This window comes from Somniosus microcephalus, chromosome 19 (assembly GCF_052327205.1).
Source record: "Somniosus microcephalus isolate GS21.2 chromosome 19, FLI_Smic_1.0, whole genome shotgun sequence".
Taxonomy (NCBI): domain Eukaryota; kingdom Metazoa; phylum Chordata; class Chondrichthyes; order Squaliformes; family Somniosidae; genus Somniosus; species Somniosus microcephalus.
Window position 1 is genome coordinate 39,280,523 of NC_141005.1, and position 20,751 is coordinate 39,301,273.

At 51.5% G+C, this 20,751-nt stretch overlaps 1 protein-coding gene across 1 annotated transcript in view; it reads left to right on the forward strand.

The window, feature by feature from the left end:
• Positions 1 to 20,751, forward strand: part of cfap251 (cilia and flagella associated protein 251) — a 161,898-nt gene that overhangs the window by 104,415 nt on the left and 36,732 nt on the right. Inside the window, exons 19-21 of the mRNA XM_085961638.1 lie at positions 4,688 to 4,831; positions 5,893 to 6,121; positions 16,442 to 16,543. Coding sequence (XP_085817764.1) covers positions 4,688 to 4,831; positions 5,893 to 6,121; positions 16,442 to 16,543 — 475 coding nt within the window. The remainder of the gene's footprint in view (positions 1 to 4,687; positions 4,832 to 5,892; positions 6,122 to 16,441; positions 16,544 to 20,751) is intronic.

A 20,751-nucleotide genomic window follows, 5' to 3' on the forward strand; every position in this document is an offset into this window, starting at 1 on the left:
CTTCATGGCTCACCCTAACCCGGAACCAGTGCACTACGGTCATCAGTGTGTACGCCCCAACACTGGAAGCCACAGACGAGACCAAAGAGGAATTTTACTCTAGCCTTGAACAATCCCTGTCCCGAGTCCCAACGGGTGACAAGCTGATCCTCCTTGGAGACTTTAACGCCAGAGTTGGAAAGGACACTGATCAGCAGAGAGGGGGTAGGGAAAGCCAACTCCAACGGTACCCTCCTCCTGTCGAAATGCTTAGAACATGGCCTTGTCATAACCAACACCTTGTTCTGTCAGAGAGACAAGTACAAGGCTTCATGGCAGCACCCTCGCTCCAAGCACTGGCACCTGCTGGACTATGTCATCGTTCGAGCGAGGGACCACAAGGATGTCCGCATCACCCGCGCCATGACAGGAGCTGATGACTGTTGGACAGACCACCGCCTAATCCACTCTGTCATCTCCATCAATGTAGCCCCAAAACAGCGGCGGCAACAGAAACAATTCCACAGGAAAATTAACGCTGGAGCACTCAAAGACCCCGCTAAGAAAGCCCTATTCAGCCTGTGCCTCACAAACAACCTGACTCCTCCCAGTGCTGCAGAGACAGAGTGCCCACAGCGCCTGGTCTGCACTCAAGACCTCCATAATCAGCACCTGTGAAGAGACACTCGGTCACTTGACCAGGAAACACCAAGACTGGTTCGACAAGAACGACCAGGAAATCCAGGAGCTAATAAGCTGCAAGCGCAAGGCATTCCTGATCTGGAAACAGCAACAGAACTCGAGAGCAAGAAAGCAGCTCTACAGATGCCTGAAGGCTGAGGCCCAACAAAAAACTCACGACCTAAAGAACAGATGGTGGGTGGAGAAAGCGCAGGAGATCCAGCAGCTAGCCGACAACCACGACGTGCGTGGATTCTTTAGCGCAGTCAAGACCATCTACGGCCCCCAAGGCCCTACCCCACTGCGGGCCAAGAACGGAGAGGTACTCATCAAGGACAGAGAGGCAGTCAGTGTCTGCTGGAAGGAGCACTTCGAAGATTTCCTTAACCGTGACTCTGTCTTCGACACGAGTGTCCTCAACTCCATCCCGCAGCATGCTACCCGCCACCATCTCAGCACAACCCCAGCCCGGCATGAGGTTGAAAAGGCCATCCGACAACTGAAGAACAACAAGGCCTCAGGGGCAGATGGAATCCCCGCCGAGACACTAAAGCATAGCGGAGAAGCACTACTGGCGTGAATTCATGAACTCATTTCTTATCTGGAAGGAGGAGAGCATGCCAAGGGATCTCAGAGATGCCGTAATTGTGACCATCTTCAAGAAAGGTGACAAGTCCGATTGCGGTAATTACAGAGGAATTTCCCTGCTGTCTGCCACAGGGAAAGTCATCGCAAGAATCCTCCTCAATCGCCTTCTCCCAGTGGCCGAAGAGCTCCTCCCAGAGTCGCAATGCGGATTCCGCCCACTAAGGGGCACAATGAACACGATCTTCACCGCACGTCAATTACAAGAGAAATGCAGGGAACAGCACCAACTGCTGTACATGGCCTTCTTTGATATCACAAAGGCCTTCGATCTGTCAACCGTGAGGGATTATGGAGTGTCCTCCTCAAATTCGGCTGCCCTCAAAAGTTTGTCACCATCCTCCGCCTGCTTCACGACGACATGCAAGCCGTGATCCTAACCAACGGTTCCACCACAGACCCAATTCACGTACGAACCGGGGTCAAGTAAAGCTGTGTCATCGCACCAACGCTCTTCTCGATCTTCCTTGCTGCAATGCTCCATCTCACCCTCAGTAAGCTCCCCACTGGAGTGGAGCTAATTTATAGAACAAACGGGAAACTGTTCAACCTCCGTCGCCTCCAGTCCAGATCCAAGGTCGTCCCATCCTCTGTCGTTGAATTACAGTATGCAGACGACGCTTGCGTCTGCACTCACTCAGAGGTCGAACTCCAAACCATCGTCAACACCTTCACCAAAGCATACGAGAGCATGGGCCTTACACGAAACATCCGTAAGACAAAGGTCCTCTACCAACCTGCCCCCGCCACACAGTACTGCACCCCCCCCCCCCGATTATCAATATCCACAACAAGGCCTTGGACAACGTGGACCACTTTCCATACCTTGGGAGCCTACTGTCCACAAGGGCAGACGACGAAGTCTAACACCGCCTTCAGTGTGCCAGTGCAGCCTTCGGTCGCCTGAGGAAGAGAGTGTTTGAAGACCAGGACCTCAAACCCGGCACTAAGCTGATGGTCTACAGAGCAGCAGTGATACCCGCCCTGCTGTATGCCTCAGAAACATGGACCATGTACAGCAGGCACCTCAAAGTACTGGAGAGGTACCACCAACGCTGCCTCCGCAAGATCCTGCAAATCTATTGGCAGGATAGACACACCAACGTCAGTGTTATTGCTCAGGCCAACATTCCCAGCATCAAAGCTTTGATCGCGCTCGATCAGCTCCGATGGACGGGTCACATTGTCCACATGTCTGATACGAGGCTCCCAAAACAAGCACTCTACTCGGCGGTCCGGCACGGCAAGACAGCCCCAGGTGGGCAGAGGAAACGCTTCAAGGACACCCTCAAAGCCTCCTTGAAAAAGTGTAACATCCCCACCGACACCTGGGAATCCCTGGCCCAAGATCGCACAAAGTGGAGAAGCATCCGGGAAGGCGCCGAACACCTCGAGTCTCTTCGAGAGCAAGCGGAAGCCAAGCGCAAGGAGCGCACGTCAACCCAAGCACCCCACCCACCCGCCCCTTCAACCACCGTCTGCCCCACCTGTGACAGAGACTGTAGGTCCTGCACTGGACTCATCAGTCACCTGAGAACTCATTTTTAATGTGGAAGCAAGTCATCCTTGGTTCCGAGGGACTGCCTAAGAAGGAGAAGGTTCAGTGCCATTCACAACTCCTCAGATAATGAATCAGTCCATGCCCGCATGCAACAAGACCTGAATGACGTTCAGGCTTGGGCTGAGAAGTGGCAGGTAACATTCGCGCCACAGAAGTGCCAGGCAATGACTATGTCCAACAAACGAGAGTCTAACCACTGCCCCTTGACATTCAATGGCATTACCATCGCCGAATCCCCCACCATCAACATCCTGGGGGTTACCATTCACCAGAAACTTAACTGGACCAGCCACATAAATACTGTGGCAACAAGAGCAGGTCAGAGACTAGGTATTCTGCGGCAAGTGTCTTACCTCCTGACTCCCCAAAGCCTTTCCACCATCTACAAGGCACAAGTAAGGAGTGTGATGGAATACTCCCCACTTGCCTGGTTGAGTGCAGCTCCAACAATGCTCAAGAATCTCGACACCATCCAACACAAAGCAGCCCGCTTCATTGGCACCCCATCCACCACCTTAAAGATTCACTCCCTCCACCATCGGCGTACTGTGGCTGCAGTGTGTACCATCTACAAGATACACTGCAGCAACTCGCCAAGGCTTCTTTGGCAGCACTTCCCAAACCCGCGACCTCTTCCACCTAGAAGGACAAGGGCAGCAGGCGCATGGGAGCACCACCACCTCCAAGTTCCCCTCCAAGTCACACACCATCCTGACATAGAAGTATATCACCGATCCTTCATCGTCGCTGGGTCAAGATCCTGGAACTCCCTACCTAACAGCACTGTGGGAGTACCTTCACCACACAGACTGCAGCGGTTCAAGAAGACGGCTCACCACCACCTTCTCGAGGGCAATTAGGGATGAGCAATAAATGCTGGCCTTGCCAGCGACGCCCTCATCCTATAAACAAATAATAATAAAAAGATAAATAACCAGTTCATTTGTGTTTTTTTCGTGGTGATGTTTGAGGGATAAATGTTAGCCAGGTCACTGTTTTAAAAAAAAAACTTTAAATACTATCATGAGTTATTTTATGTCCACCTGAACAGGCAGAATCCTGAAACGTGATGTGCTCTTGTAGTTTGGGTTGCGGGAGACTGACTTTCACTGATAAAACTGATTCCCTTATCCCAACAGCAGTATTGTAGTTCCACATTTTTGTGGGATGACACTTCCACCATCAGGATAAGAGACTCCATTTTAGAGATGTAAATGCAGGGAGCTGGCATACAGACCTCGGTGTCCTGTGATTCAAACTACAGAAGCATTCATGTATAAGTACCTTAAGGTCCAATTTGAATTCTGGCTTAGGCACATATCCCCTCCCCCCAACCCCACTCCCCCAAAGCAATAGGGACAACGGTTAACTAGTTGACTGCTTAGCTCTAAATTGACAAAGTTTGGAGGTAGACACAGCCACAGTATGTTGGTACTAGACCATGAGGGAAAATAAATGGGCCCCGGGGCATTATGATCAGTTGCCTTCTTCACTAGAATGAGAAAGAAAATTGTGTTGTGGCACAATCTGTTGGCGATCCAGTAGATGCTGCCATAGAGTAGTGTATATGTATTTGTGCCATGATATTGCCATAACTCCTATCTCTGCCACTTCATCATGGTATCATTTATAGATATCACCCAGGAAAGGAATATAGTAAACTCTTATTCAGCAATGGGTGTCAACTGCAATTCAATGGACTTTTTAGATCAGAAAGTATCAAGAAAATGTATTTGCGCATAAAGACTTTACTGCTCTTCTGTCAGATTTTCTTTTGGTTCCAATCTGTCAATATTTTGTGTTTTTGGATGTCCCACAAAGGAGATGGAGAACTATTTCTACTATTCACAGCTGCGTTACCAGCATGTCAGTACAATGGAGACCAGGGAGGTGTCGACTCATATTCCACTGCAGGAAATTCCATTTGTGATGAGAGCACTGGGATTCTACCCTACAGAGAAAGAGGTACATTGTATATGTTCACATCCACAAAAATAACTTGCACTTCTACTAATCTGTGTTGGTATATAATTCCCTAATAAATATGGCATTGAAAGCACACATGTACAAAATATACACTAGCCTATCTTCCATGGCGCTATACAGGTAGAGTTGAGACTAAGTGAAGCCCTCGAGTCAAGCAGCATTGGAGGGTGAAAGATAATTGGATGCGGCCAAGAGAGAACTCCGATGCTTGAGGCTGGGGGAAGGCACAGCTTGGTGCTGGAGGGGGAAGCCAGAACGGGATTAGAGAGGATGCAGCGGAAGGCAAAAGATGGTTACAGTTCGAGAGGTAAGGTGGAAGGTGGGGAACAATTAAAAGTTGAGAATGCACGGTGGCATAGTGGTTAGCACTGTTGCCTCACAGCGCCAGGGACCCGGGTTCGAATCCGGCCTCGGGCGACTGTCTGTGTGGAGTTTGCACATTCTCCCCGTGTTTACGTGGGTTTCCTCCGGGTGCTCCGGTTTCCTCCCACAGTCCAAAGATGTGCGGGTTAGGTTGATTGGCTATGATAAATTGACCCTTAGTGTTAGGGGGATTAAATACGTGGGGTTACGGGGATAGGGTGGGATATGTGTTGGTGTAGGGGTTACGGGGATCGGGTGGGATATGTGTCGGTGCAGGCTCGATGGGCCGAAATGGCCTCTATCTGCACTGTGGGGTTTCTGTGATTTCTGTGAAGGTAGAGCAGGATAAGAGGCTTGGGGTGTAGAAGGTAGAGCAGGGTTAGAGGCTTGGGGTGTAGAAGGTAGAGCAGGGTTAGAGGTCAAGGCAAAGAAGTGATGAAGGGCCTCAACACCCCTAGGTAAGGCACTGATAAATTTATTCCCTCACCCTGGACGCTTCATTCATGCAAGACGCTGGCTTTAAGGCTGAGAACCTGACCCCACTAATGGCTGGACCAGATCCTGCCCAAGGACTCGCACCTGTATGCAATATCACAGAAAAGGAGCAAGTATATTGGGAGTAAGTTTCCATTAGATAGATTATATCAATTGGTAATTTTTATTGCTTTTATCTCCAGATTGAGGACATGCTGAATGAGGTGAAGTTCAGTAAATATGTGGATACGGGAAAATATGTGACAGATATTGATTTAGGCGACTTCATTAAACTGTATATAAACCATCGACCTACTTTTGGCATGACTGCTTCTGAGCTGCAGCATACATTTGATGTTCTTGGCTATGAAAATGAGAATGGAGAAAAAGCAGTCAACTTAGGAGAATTACTGCAACTATTGCAAAATGGAGGTGAGTCAAATGCTAAAGAATAACTACAGTGAGTGTAGAAATAAATATATTCATACAAATATAGAGAATAGATGTGGAAGTATACAGCAATAAGTCTGTTTAGTATTTAAACTGAGTACTTAAGGCACCATGTAAAACCACATGGTAATGACTTTTCCCCATTATTTTTCCTTTTAACTTTCTCCCCATCTCTCCTGAAGACAATGACTTAAGCTGAGATGCAGTTTCACAGTTGTGGGAGCCCAATGGTACCTCATCCAAGCAGCCATTGTTCACATTTGAATCTAAAAAGGGAGTATTGGCAGGCTATTCTCTCATGGAGCACCTCAATCCTGCCCTTACTCAACGTCCACACCAGTGCAATTTTCCAGCTGAAAAAATGCACTTCTGCAGATACTGAGGGTGGCATCAAACCCAGCTTTGAGTCTTGTCCTGTGCTTTAAGCATGAGAGATATCAAGTGGCAAGCCTAATCCTTTCCTCACCAGCTGTTCCTTGGGCAATTCCAGAAGGGTTGCTAGATAATGAACAGGAGCAGGTGCCCCTGCTGATTTTTCCACTTTCCCTCATCCAGAGATGCTGGGCCATTTGTAGTGACCCACCATCCCAGCTGGGATTAGCTGACTCGGGACAGGCCGGGGGTCCAACAAGAATTTCATTTGAGTGTCAGCTTGGCTCAGTGGTAGCACTCTTGATTCTATCAGCAAGTTTTGGGTTCAAGCCCCACTCCAGGGGTTGAGCACATAATTTAGGGTGACGCTTCACTACAGTAGTGAGGGACTGCTGCTACATTGTTGGATGTGCTGTCCTTCAAAAGAGGCCCCATCTGCCTGCTGTTGAGGTTGAGCTAAGCATTCACGATCCCGTGGTACTTTGTGAAGAAGAGCAGAATATTCTCCTGGCATCCTGGCCAATGTTCCTCCTTCAACCAACAGAACTAAAAACTAAATTATCGAGCATTCATCTCATTGCTGTTTGAGATTTTGTATGTGCATAATGATTGTCATATTTACTTACATACTAAAGGAAGGACAGAAAATGACTATCTGGACTATCAAGCCCACCCTACCTAGACATGGTGCAGCCACATACACTATCAACCCATCCTCTAGACACCGCACACTTTGGTATTCTGTCCTAGAATATGACTCTCTGTGAAAATAAATGCTTCCTAACATCTAACCTAACTGTTCACTATATTTTATAAGCATATCAGCAAAGCAGCAGTGCACTTCAAAGAAATTAATTGTATGTGAAGCGCTTTGAGACTTTTCTGAGTGACATGAAAAGGTGCTATATAAATGCACACCTTTCTTTCTTTCCCAGTCTGCATGACTGAGTAGTAAACTGGACAGTGCACTTACCCATGGAACTATCAGGGGAGCTTTCATCTGTTTTTAATTCTACACTACATTCCATTCCTGACCGGAGACACTGAAAACAAGCTGGGCACAATACTACTCTGTACCTAGCAATATGAGGGACTTAAGAGAGGCTAGGGGTGACTTGTTTGCTATAGAGAAGTACCTAGCTTTTTCTGCTCGGCACCTACCAAGACTGCCCGCACAATATTAGAAAGATGAGGAATCATGGGCATGAACCTACATCTAATGTTGTCCAATACATCTGTGACTGTTGAAAGTTTACAAAAATACTCTTACAAGTGAGCTTCGTTTATACAAGGGTAGGCTACATCTTATCAACATGGTAGTACAAAAACAGATTAGCAGGAGAACCCCAAATTTCTTGAAGATATTAAGATGCAGGTAATTTGATTCTAAAGTGTAATATGATGCAAGTACAGTAAGTTTTTTCTTATGTTTTGCATGGAAAATTAGGCTGATGAGTTAATAATCTGAATTTCTGTGGTGATCCATTAGATGGCGCTGTGTGTGCATAGATTTTTCAGGTTTGGTTTTTTTTTTGTGGGAGGAGGGAAGAGCCTGGTCACTGCTGAGATTTTTGGTTTTGTGCAGGAGAATAGAAAGTTAGAAAATAGACAGACACCTATTGCACAAAAAAAACAGGCTCCTCTGTGCACACACACAAAAAGACAAAAGTATAAATTCACCATTGTGCCAGATGTATAAACTAAGTAAATAGTTAAAAACATTTTCATAAATGTGTAGATTTGGATGCACACATATATTAAATAAAAGTACAGCTGCATACCCTGCTTAAAGGCAACAATGCCAATGGTGAAGCTCAGCACTGTCCTTGAACATAGATATGACAGGTTAGGTCACTTGGGTTCAGCATGAAATGGTACAAAGATTCAGTAAAGGACTGCCTTTCCCAACTTTATCTTTATTTTTATTTCCCTTTTATTATCACTCCTTGATTTTTTTGGTGATTGTAACAAAAGAACAGTAAGTTGTTGGAAAGTGCAAAAACTAGAATAAAGAGTCAGGGCCTTACACAGCAATTCAGTTCAAAATTAGTGACACGCAATGGTTACTCATTGTAGTAGCTGGGTCGCAAAGTCAGCCAGTTGTGGCCAAAGAAATGAAAAAGTCATACACAACACTGAATTGTTATTAGTTTACATTTATTTTACATGCATAATGTAAGCAATAGTCTTTTTTTAGTTATGACTGCAGCTCCAACTCTGTTATTACTGCTTGCCTCTTATCGTCACAGCAACTAGTAGAAATGGTTTAATTATTCAACATTTGGCAATTATTGTAATTATTAAAAGCATAATAAGTGCATGGAGTCCCATCGCCTCCATATAATTACTAGCTGAAGTGCCCGGCGGTGCCGAGGCTTTTTCGAGGGCATGTTGTTGTTGGAAGAGAGAGAGAGAGAGCGACTGGGGGGGGGGGGGGGGAGAGGGAGAGAGAGAGAGAGCGCGACTGGGGGGGGAAGAGAGAGAGCGACTGGGGGGTAGAGAGAGAGCGCGGGTGGGGGGAAGGGAGGGCGGGGGGGGAAGGGGGGGCGGGGTGGAAGGGAGGGCGGGGGGGGAAGGGGGGGGGGGGGGGGCGGGGGGAAGGGAGGGGGGGAGGGAGGGCTTGAGGCTGAGAGACAGGCAGGGCCACGCCCGGTTGCCGTGGTAACCCTGCCGCGCCGCCCTGCACTGCCGAGAGCCCAGCTCTCCGAGCCCCGCCCCCCCCGGCCGAGAGCCGCGCTCTCCGAGCCCCGCCCCCCCCCGGCTGAGAGCCGCGCTCTCCGAGCCCCGCCCCCCCGGCCGAGAGCCGCGCTCTCCAAGCCCCGCCCCCCAGCCGAGAGCCGCGCTCTCCAAGCCCCGCCCCCCCGGCCGAGAGCCGCGCTCTCCAAGCCCCGCCCCCCCCCCGGCCGAGAGCCGTGCTCTCCAAGCCCCCGCCGCCCTGGCCGAGAGCCGCGCTCTCCAAGCCCCGCCCCCCCCCAGCCGAGAGCCGCGCTCTCCAAGTCCCAGCCGGCCCGCACTCCCGTTGCCGGGGTAACCCGATCCGCACTCTCGAGAGCCCCGCCCCCCCCCCCCGCCCGAGCCGAGCGCGGAACAGAGTCTCACCTGCTCCTGCTGCGCGCGCACCCTGACCCTCGTGGCTGACGCCGTTGCCCCGGGTAACGTGACACGGGGGGGGGGGGGGGTGGTGAGGAGCTTAGCAGCAGCCCAGTTACCTAGCTCGGGCCTGGCTGGGCAAGAAAGGCCCAGGCTTTCAGGCCTAAGAAAAAAAACGGGCAAAGGTAGGAAAAAGAATGTTCAGGTTAGATAAAATATTTACAAATGGGTGATTTATTTTAAAAGAATTTAATAAATTGAATTTTATTTTGCTGGAAATGTATATTTGGAAAGAAAGACGCAGAAAGCAGGAAAAAGAATGGAAGCAAGATGGCGGCGACTCACCTCGGTTCAGAACGATAAGGCCCGCCCACACACGCACCGATTGGTCGACCGTCAGGTCATCAAAGCGTAGGATTGGTCAATCGTCCCGTCACTCGACCGTAGGAGGGCCTGGCCGCACGCGGCAGCAAGCCGCCGTACGATTGGTCGACCTCGAGGTCACTCTGTCGCTAATGAGCGGATAATGAGATGCTAATGAGCGGAATGTTGAAGGTTTTTGGAATACCGCGGGCGCGATTTTAGCCCGGCCGAAACGTAAATACGCTTAAAACCGTCTCAGAAGCGTAAGCTTTCTTTGGAGGTAACGCGCGCGTAGGTACGCCCTGTAACTTTCGAGCGCATAGCCCGTCAGACGCACAGGTGATGACAGACAGAATGACAGACAGAATGACAGAAGTACCGATTTATATATATAGATAGACTAGCTGAAGTGCCCGGCGGTGCCGAGGCTTTTTCGAGGGAATGTTGTTGTTGGAAGAGAGAGAGCGACTGGGGGGAAGAGAGAGAGCGACTGGGGGGGAAGAGAGAGAGCGACGGGGGGAGAGGGGGCGGAGGGGAAGGTGGAGGGCGGGGAGGGGGGGGGGAGGGGGAGGGCGGGGAAGGGGGGGGGAGGGCGGGAGGGGGAAGGGGGGAGGGCGGGGAAGGGCGGGGAAGGGGCGGGGGGGAAGGGAGGGCCCCCCGAGGTGAAGACCGCCGATTGCGCGCGCAGCAGGAGCTGAGACGCGGCGTCTCTCTCTGGCTCGGCCGGCGGGCCCGGTTGCCAGGGTAACCGTGACGCTGACCAAGCCCCGCCCCCCGGCCGAGCCAGAGAGACGCCGCGTCTCAGCTGCTCCTACTGCGCGCGCGGCCCCCCCCCGAGGGTCGCGGCCCCCCCCGAGGGTCGCGGCCCCCGCCCCGAGGGTCGTGGCCCCCCCCCCCGAGGGTCGTGGCCCCCCCCAGGGTCGTGGCCCCCCCCGAGGGTCGCGGCCCCCCCCCGAGGGTCGCCCCCCCCCCCCGAGGGTCGCGGCGCCCCCCCCCCCCCCGAGGGTCGCGGCCCCCCCGAGGGTCGCGGCCCCCCCCGAGGGTCTCGCGCCCCCCCCCCGGAGGGTCGCGGCCCCCCCCGAGGGTCACGGCCCCCCCCCCCCCCGAGGGTCGCGGCCCCCCCCGAGGGTCTCGCGCCCCCCCCCCCGGAGGGTCGCGGCCCCCCCCCCCCCGGGAGGGTCGCGGCCCCCCCCCCCCCCCCGAGGGTCGCGGCCCCCCCCCCCCGAGGTGAAGACCGCCGATTGCGGCTGTGCGAGACGGCCGGCGGGGCCGTTGCCAGGGTAACGCTGGACGCTCAGCAAGCCCCGCCCCCCGGCCGAGCCAGAGAGAGACGCCGCATCTCGGCTCCTGCTGCGCGCGCACCCTAGCGGCGCTGGGCTGAGGCTCGGCACTCCAGCCTTCGAGTGGGGCCGGGAGGTGCCTTGCTCGGGCATGGGTGCAGAGGAGACGCCGAAGCTTCTAGGCCTACCTGGAGAAACGGGGAAAGGTAGGAAAATTAATGAGATTAGATAAGTTAATTACTTCCTAAATCATTTTTTTTTAAAACAATATGGGCTAGATTTTCAGTTGCTTGCGCCAGCAGTTAGCGCCTTAAGAGAAGTGATTTCCGGGCGCTATGCGTGTAGCGCCCGGGCGCAGCGCAGTTTGCGCCCCGCCCCAAATTAAGTTGCCCGTTAGCGCCGGCGCAAAGTTTAGCGCCCGCCCGGATGCGCGCGCAGAAAATGACGTCACATCCTCGTGCAACGCCCTTTGGCCGCCCCGATTGCAAACTTCAGTCGGACCGCCCCATTGTGCGGCGGGCGGCCGGAGCGTTTGGAAAAAGGAACGCAACACAACCAGCGCGGGCCCCGGGGGGCGCTAATTAAAGGGAACGTCCTCTCCAGTATAAAGGCCATCCTTTTTTCAGAAAACAGTCTTGTGCAACGCATTTCTGGAGACACAACAAGGAGGATAGCTAACTGGTTTCAAGCAGCAAGAGCCAGGTATTTTTGGACTCAGGCAACAGCGCTGCAAGTGGCCATTTGGAAATTAGAGTGTTTGCCAGGATTTGATGGGGGTTGCATGGGGTGCCAACGCGGAGCTGCAGCTCCATGTCCGTAGGGCTCGCAGACGCATTGTGAGAGGGGCAGCCCTGGCTAGAGGCAGAGGGGGCTACAGGCGTCGGCCACGTAGGCCTTACCCAGTCAGGCTATACCGCCAGCAGCGCTCCTACCTAAACATGAGTGCCGCGCGATGTGTTAAAAGGCTCCGATTCCGAAAGGGGGTGATTGCAGAGATCTGCCACCTGCTTCGCCGAGATCTGCGGCCAAAGCTCAGGTGCAGGACGTCTCTGTCGGTGGAAGTGAAGGTGACGGTGGCATTGAACTTCTATGCCACCGGCTCCTTCCAATACGCTGCTGGGGACATAGCAAACATCTCCCAGTACGGCGCGCATCGCTGCATCCGCCAGGTGACCGAAGCACTGTTCAGAAGGAGAAGCCAATTCATCTCCTTCCCCATGGCCCTGGAGAGCCAGCATCAGCGCGCATTGGGATTTTCCAGACTCGGGGAATTCCCCTTGGTGCAGGGCGCCATTGACTGTACGCATGTGGCTTTGCGGGCCCCTCTGGAGCATGGCGAGCAGTATCGCAACAGGAAGGGCTACCATTCTCTGAATGTGCAGCTGGTCTGTGACCACAAGCAGCGCATCATGGCAGTCAATGCCAGCTTCCCAGGCAGCAGCCACGATGCCTTTATCCTGCGGCAGAGTACTGTGCATGACATGTTCCAGGCACAGCCTCCCCCAAGAGGATGGCTACTCGGGGACAAAGGCTATCCTTTGTGCACCTGGCTCATGACCCCGCTCCGCGCGCCCAGGACCGCTGCTGAAGAGGCCTACAACGAGAGCCATCAAACCACCCGCAACATCATCGAGCTAACTATTGGGGTCCTCAAGCAGCGGTTCCGCTGCCTTGATCGCTCCGGAGGAGCTCTCCAGTATTCGCCGGACCGGGTCTCCCAATTTGTGGTGGTTTGCTGCATGCTACACAACCTGGCTATCCGCAGGACTCAGGCACTGCCACCTGACGTTGGACCAGCACCTCAGGCGGAGGAGCAGGAGGAGCATGAGGAGGAGGAGGAGGAGGAGCAGGAGTACGTTCCCAGGAGGGAGCGACCAGGGCCAAGGGCCGCACGACGCCACCTTATTACACGGTACTTCTAAGCCCCCTGTCAGGGAATGGCCAGGGGCCATGAGGGAAGATGAATGCAGCCGCTCCGCAAGCCCTCAGCCGGCGAAGCCAACAAACACTAAGAAGAACAACCATGGAGACTGCATGAATAAAGATAATTTTTTATTAAACAAAAATGAAAAGCCCTTCCCACATGAATCCCCAAAAACAATAAACGGGCCCCACAAAAAGCCCAACAAACGACTCACTCCCACAAACTGGGGAGGAGCCACTCCACCTTTATTGAAACCGGGCCTCAACGTCGGCCTAACGCAAAAAAAAAGCCCTCCAAAAGCACAACCATGGGCAAAATAAAGATGGCCACCGCCATATTAAAGGAAAGCTGGCCACACCCTCTACTGAGTGGCCCGCGAGGGCGAGACCTTGGCCAGCATTTTGCCTCCCCTGCCCTGCCTGCTGCTCCTTCGCAAGCTCTGCCCAGTGGCTGCTGCGAGGCTGGGGGAAGGCGCCTGAGGCTCAGATGCCCTTCCGCCAGATGCCGCTGGGGGGCGGCCTACACGGCGTTTGGGCCTCGAGGGGCCGTCTCCTGAGTGGCGCACCTGAGCCTGGCCACCATCAGCTGCAGCCGCTTGCCCTTGACGCCCCAGAGGGGGAATGGCGGCGACGGATGGCGCAATGTGGGCCAGCTGGCGTCTGGGATGCGCTGGCTGGTGCTGTGGCGCGGTGGCACTCGGCCGGGCCCGCACTGCAGGATCCGCAGCAATCAGCCGACGGCCGGCTTGCTGGGATGGTCCAGCGCGGCGCCTGCCCTGGCGATGCCTGCCTGAGACAGCGCGTGTGGCAGCAGTGAGTGGCCCTGTGGTCCTGGTGTGCGCGCGCATCACATCCGCCAGGGTCTTGATGGCATCAGTTAGCATGCGGCCAGTCGCGGCAGTTGCTGCCCCGAACTCGCGCACACTGGTCGCCAGCGACTCGATGGCCTCAGGCATGCGCCCCACCACGCTCATGAGCTCCGTGTGGCGCCGGTCCGAGTCGTCGGCCATCTGATCGAGCTTCCGCACCTCCTCCGAAGTGAAGGTGTCCGGACTGGAGTCGCGACTCTCCCGCTGGGGAGGAGTGGAGTCGCGACTCTCCCGCTGGGGAGGAGGGGGCCGAACTAGGGGACCCTTGCCGCGTTGGTGACGGCGAGTGTGCCGAGCAGCAGCACTCCCCTCTGATCCTTCCCCCCTTTGGGGGGAAGGCCGCGGGCCACGCGCACGGCTGCTGGGTGGCTGGACGCCACTGGTCCCAGAAGCTGCATTGCCCTGCGACAGTTCCTCCAGGCACTCGTCCAGTGAGGAGGTGTCGAGCATTTCCTCCTCTCCTGCGGGACGTGACTGTTCCCCCGAAGGTCCGGCTTGCTCCTCCTCCTCCTCCTGGTTGGAGGTGCTGTCACTGGCAGCCTCAGGGTCCTGGTCGTCACCAGCTGAAAGCAGGAATGCACAAGAGTAGCTTCAGAGTGAGGAGACGGCGTCAGCGAGGGAGTTAGGACTGGTGGGATTCAGCGCATTGGTGGGACAGTGGCAAAGGAGGTAGCTCGGATGGGCCAGTGCGACGCGAGAGGGCCAAAAGGCGAGGTCCTTACCATTGCCGGGCAGTGGAGGGTCGGATACACCGCACGCTGTGGGGACAATCACACGGGCTCCCATGAGCACACACACGCGCTCCTCCAGCCGAGTGAGCTTCTGCAGCTTGGCGCGGCCACCCCTGGCACGGGCCTGGCGATTAAACGCTACTTTAGCCTGCAAGAGAAAGGACGGGCTGTAAGTGCGCAGTGAAGCCCTGATGTAGTGTGCACTGCCTCCCATGGTGGAATAGCTTGGACAGAGTGAAGCCCTGATGTACTGTCCACTGCCTCCCATGGTGGAATAGCTGGGCCAAAGTGTAGAGTGCCGAATGGCCATTTGATGCTCATGACTGTCCCAATGCTGCTGGCTGAGGGCTGGCCAAAAGGACTTTCAGGTCCCTTTGCCCATCATGTCAGGTGTACATGCAAGAATGAGGAGGAGACTGGAAAGGCTACTCACCCTCACAATCCTGGTCAGATCGTTGTATTTCTTACGGCATTGTGTGTGGGTCCTGGGGGCCTCGCCGGTGAACGTCACCCTCTGGGCGATCTGCTTCCAGGCTTTGGTGTAGTCGTGGTGGGTTGGATTCCTCCCACTCTCTGGAAACAAGATCTTGCGCCTCACCTCCAGAGCTGTGACCATTATGTCCAGATCACCCTCTGAGAAGCGCAGGGCACGCTGACGGGCCTTCTCTGGCGTTGCCATGACTCCCTGGGGCTGAGCAGTAGTGTTGAGGCCTCTTTGCAAGGCTGCAGTGTGCAGGGCGTGGCAGCAGACCAATTCGTCCCTTCCCCCTTTAAGAGCTGGTCGGCACCACGGGGTCTGCTGTCAGTGCAAAAATGACCGCACCCGTGCTGCGCCCCGCCTGGGCGCTATCCCTCTGGACCGCCGGCTTAGCGCCTAAAGAGAGTAGTGGAACGCCTCTTTTAGCGCTCCACCAACCTCTTAGGGCGAAGCCACTGAATTCCCGGCAACGGGGCGCTACTTTGGGGCGGGCGCTAACTTCGGGCGGGCGCTAAGGTTAGCGCCCCAAAACTGCCTATACTGAAAATCTAGCCCTATGTGTTTTAATAGCAACGTTTTTTTTTAAGACGCAGAAAGCGGGGAAAAGAAAGGAAATGTTTGGAATCAAGATGGCGGCGACTCACCTCGGTTCAGAACGATAAGGCCCGGCCACACACACACCGATTGGCCGCCGGCGGCACACGCCAGCAACCCGGCATACGATTGGTCGAGCTCGAGGTCACTCTGTCGCTAATGAGCGGATAATGAGATGCTAATGAGCGGAACGTTGAAGGTTTTTGGGATACCGCGGGCGCAATTTTAGCCCGGCCGAAACGTAAATACGCTTAAAACCGTCTCGGAAGCGTAAGTTTTCTTTGGAGGTAACGCGCGCGTAGGTACGCCCTGTAACTTTCGAGCGCATAGCCCGACAGACACACAGGCGATGACAGACAGAATGACAGACAGACAGAAGTACCGATTTATATATATATAGATTAATTAAATGTGTTGAAAATGCAAAGATGGAATTTTCCATTCCAAAGCTTTCCAAAATAATTACAATGGCATTATAAGAAAATAGATGTGTATTTTAAGTACCTGTTGTTGATTTGGTTTTGCTCCTGACACACACACTGTGCATTTTCAGAGCACAGACCCACTATAAAATGCTGCCCACCCTTTTTGTCTCTTTCTAGGTGAATGTATGGCTGAGGGTGAAGTAGCAGAGAGCCTCTCCACACTACTAGGCTTGAATCCAGAGGGAGGAAGTTGTGAATTGATCACCTTTGATGCCACAGGTACCATATACACATGTTTAGATCATTTACACTTCTCCTTTGTCCTGAAATAAATTTAGATAGTTCAATTGCAAGAATTTTTGCTATAGATTTTCTATTCAGTAAAATGTTCAGTACTATTTGATAAGTGTTGTGTTCTGAGGTAATGTTGGCAAGGATCATTTGAAATTATGTCATTGAATTGGGAAACATAATTATCTTTTATCAGAATCTTGGTTTGAATTCATCCAAAGCAAAGAGCAATGCATTCTCCTCTCGCTCTCTCTGTCTATCAAGAGTCATGAGTTTAAGTGTATTCTGGCAGTGTCACTTTAGTTCCTTTAGTTTAGTTTTCAGTGGACATGTATCTACAACACAAAGCTATAGTTTGATCATTTGCTTAAAAAGGTTAAAGGTGCAGTGTGTGGTAGTTCCAATGTATTGTGCCAGGAAGTATTAAGATGTGCGATCGCATATACAGACATCCGCATTGTGGGGTTGATTTTTACTTGGCCAAATTGGTCAACAGGGCAGTAACAGCCTCAAAATGGGGTCGGTAGACTGACACTTCGGCCGACGCCATTGTGAAAGGGGTCTTCCCTTGGGCGACTGGAGCGCCTGCCTGTTTCAGACAGTAGGCCTTTTGATTATGCAAATTGGGGTCCTATGATGTAGTTAGCAATTTTCAGGGACACCTGGACGGAGTGGCATCAGCAAAAGCCTGGGAACAAGCATTAGCTTGTCTTTTTGGCTGGGTCGAAGCAGGGAGCTACAAGGCACAGGAAAACTTGAGAGGAAATTGGGGAAAATGCAAAAAAAGGAAACTGCAGATACCACATTGGCTAGCAGTGACATACATATTGGTGCACTATGGGAACTCCACTTTATATCTAAACCATGTAATACTTATTTTGGGAGTGCTCTACTTCTACAGATATCTGAAAGTCTTTAACGATTTTCTCAGTTCCATCAATATCTGGAATTCACTTAAACTTATTTCAGGACAGTTCCCGATGCCCCAAAGTAAAACTGAAATGTTATTTTGGTTTATCCTAATGTCACTAAGTGCAAAATGCACTCTTCCTCCATATGTTGAAATGAGTCTACAGAGTGTTCTGATACCTGGGTTATGTCTGCACAATAAATGACTTTTGGGGAACTGTCTCTTCACTTTCTCCAGAGGAGGTTCTGCTAATCATCCACTTCGAATCAGAACAATTTAATCCTTTACCAGAGTTTGAGACAATGTTGTTGTCTTACAACCGTGACTACATTTTTTTTTAAGTACTTCATTGATTGTGAAGTGCTTTAGGACTTCCTGAGAACATGAAAAGTGCTATATAAATAAAAGCTGCTCTTCTTTATCATGCTTGACTAATCTACTGGAATTTTTTTGAGGATATAACTGGTAGAATAGATAAGGGAGAACCAGTGGATGTGGTGTATTTGGACTTTCAGAAGGCTTTTGATGAGGTCCCGCATAAGAGATTAGCATGTAAAGTTAAGGCACATGGGATTGGGGCAAGGTACTGACTTGGATAGAGAACTGGTTGGCAGACAGGAAGCAAAGAGTTGGAATAAACGGGTCTTTTTCTGAGTGGCAGGCAGTGACTAGTGGGGTACCGCAGGGATTGGTGCTAGGACCCCAGCTATTCACAATATATATTAATGATCTAGACGAGGGAACTAGATGTAATATCTCCAAATTTGCAGACGACACAAAGCTGGGTGTGCTGTGAGGAGGATGCCGAGAAATTCCAGTATGATTTGGACGGGTTGGGTGATTGGGCAGATGCAATATAAGGAAGGCAGATTATTAGCTGAACGGTAATAGTTTGGGAGAAGGGGAAGTGCAACGAGACCTGGGTGTCCTTGTGCACCAGTCGCTGAAGGTAAGCATGCAGGTGCAGCAGGCGGTTAAGAAGGAAAATGGTATGTTGGCCTTCGTAGCGAGAGGGTTCGAGTACAGGAACAAGGATGTCTTGCTGCAGTTGTACAGGGCCTTGGTGAGACCACACCTCGAGTATTGTGTGTAGTTTTGGTTGCCTTATCTGAGGATGTTCTTGCCATGGAGGGAGTGCAGCGAAGATTCACCAGACTGATACCTGGGATGGCAGGAATGACGTATTAGGAGAGATTGGGTCGATTAAAAAAAAAATGTTATTCATTGATGGGATGTGGGCGTCGCTGGCTGGCTAGGCCTGCATTTAGTGCCCATCCCTAATTGCCCTTGAGAAGATGGTGGTGAGCCGCCTTCTTGAACCGCTGCAGTCCATATGGTGTAGGTACACCCACAATGCTGTTAGGAAGGGAGTTCCAGGATTTTGGCCCAGCGACAGTGAAGGAACAGCGATACAGGTCCAAGTCAGGATGGTGTGTGGCTTGGAGGGGAACTTGTAGGTGGTACTGTTCCCATGCGTCTGCTGCCCTTGTCCTTCTAAGTGGTAGAGGTCGCGGGTTTGGAAGGTGCTGTTGAAGGAGCTTTGGCGAGTTGCTGCAGTGCATCTTGTAGATGGTACACACTGCAGCCACAGTGCGCCGGTGGTGGAGGGAGTGAATGTTGAAGGTGGTGGATGGAGTGCCAATCAAGCGGGCTGCTTTATCCTGAATGGTGTCGAGCTTCTTGAGTGTTGTTGGAGCTGCACTTATCCAGGCAAGTGGAGAGTATTCCATCACACTCCTGACTTGTGCCTTGTAGATGGTGAAAAGGCTTTGGGGAGTCAGGAGGTGAGACACTCGCCGCAGAATTCCCAGTCTCTGGCCTGCTCTTGTAGCCACAGATTGGGCTTATACTTGCTGGAGTTTAGAAGAATGAGAGGGGATCTCATTGAAAGTTATAAAATTCTAACAGGACTAGACAGACTAGATGCAGGAAGGATGTTCCCGATGGCGGGGGAGTCCAGAACCAGGGGTCACAGTCTAAGGATAAGGGGTAAGCCATTTAGGACAGAGATGAGGAGGAATTTCTTCACTCAGAGAGTGGTGAACCTGTGGAATTCTTTACCACAGAAGGCAGTTGAGGCCAATTCATTAAATATATTCAAGAAGGAGTTAGATATATTTCTTAAGGCTAAAGGGATATGGGGAGAAGGCAGGGACAGGGTACTGAGTTTGGATGATCAGCCATGATCTCATTGAATGGCGGAGCAGGCTCGAGGGGCCGAATGGCCTACTCCTGCTCCTATCTTCTATGTTTCTATGTTATTACGCCCACTACCAAAAATATGGATGCTTCACGTTTAATGCTATTTGAAATTTTGCACCTACTGTGATGGTCAATTTATCTTAAATGCATAGGGAAAACTAAATTTAATCTGTAATTATTACACTCACTTTTTTTGATAAAACTATTCTGAATGCTAGCAATCATAATTCAGTTTAATTTAGTTATATTTAACTGTTTTTAGTATGCTGTACAATTTACAAAGTCATAAAATCTGTGAGAAGAATCTTGATTAAACTAATGCATTTAAATTAGTCCACAACAACATCCATTTATATAGCGCCTTTAACGTAGTAAAATGTTCCAAGGTGCTTCACAGGAGCGTTCTAAAACAAAATTTGACACTGAGCCACATAAGGAGATATTAGGGCAGATGACCAAAAGCTTGGTCAAAGAGGTAGGTTTTAAGGAGCGTCTTAAAGGAGCAAAGAGAGGCGAAGAGGTTTATGGAGGGAATTACAGAGCTTAGGGCCTTGGCAGCTGAAGACATAGCCGCCAATGATAGAGCGATTAAAATCGAGGATGCTCGAGGCTAGAATTGGAGGAGCGCAGATATCTCGGAGGGCTGTAGGGCTATAGAGATAGGGAGGGGCGAGGCCATGGAGGGATTTGAAAACGAGGATGAGAATATTAATATTGAGGCATGGTAAAGTGTGGTAAAACACACACTTAGCACCTAGCAGTGGATAGATCAGGTTAAGTGTTGTGAATGAGTTGCAGTGGCACTAGTTAAATAAACACTGAACCAATGTCAACCACATTAAATAAAAAAGGTGCTATTTTTAGTCTGTGTAGATTTGAATCAGGTATTTAGCAGCACCAATATAACACCATTTTCACTTTCAATTTAATCCTTGCAAATGGATAAACTGAATCAAAGAGTTTGTGTCTTTTTGTCCTTTAATGGCATTACTCTGTGTCGCATAAAGTGTAAAATCTATGGCCTAGAAATTCAGTGGGCCTTGCGCCCACTTAGCGCCTAAAGAGGTCTTTTGCGCCGGCGGGG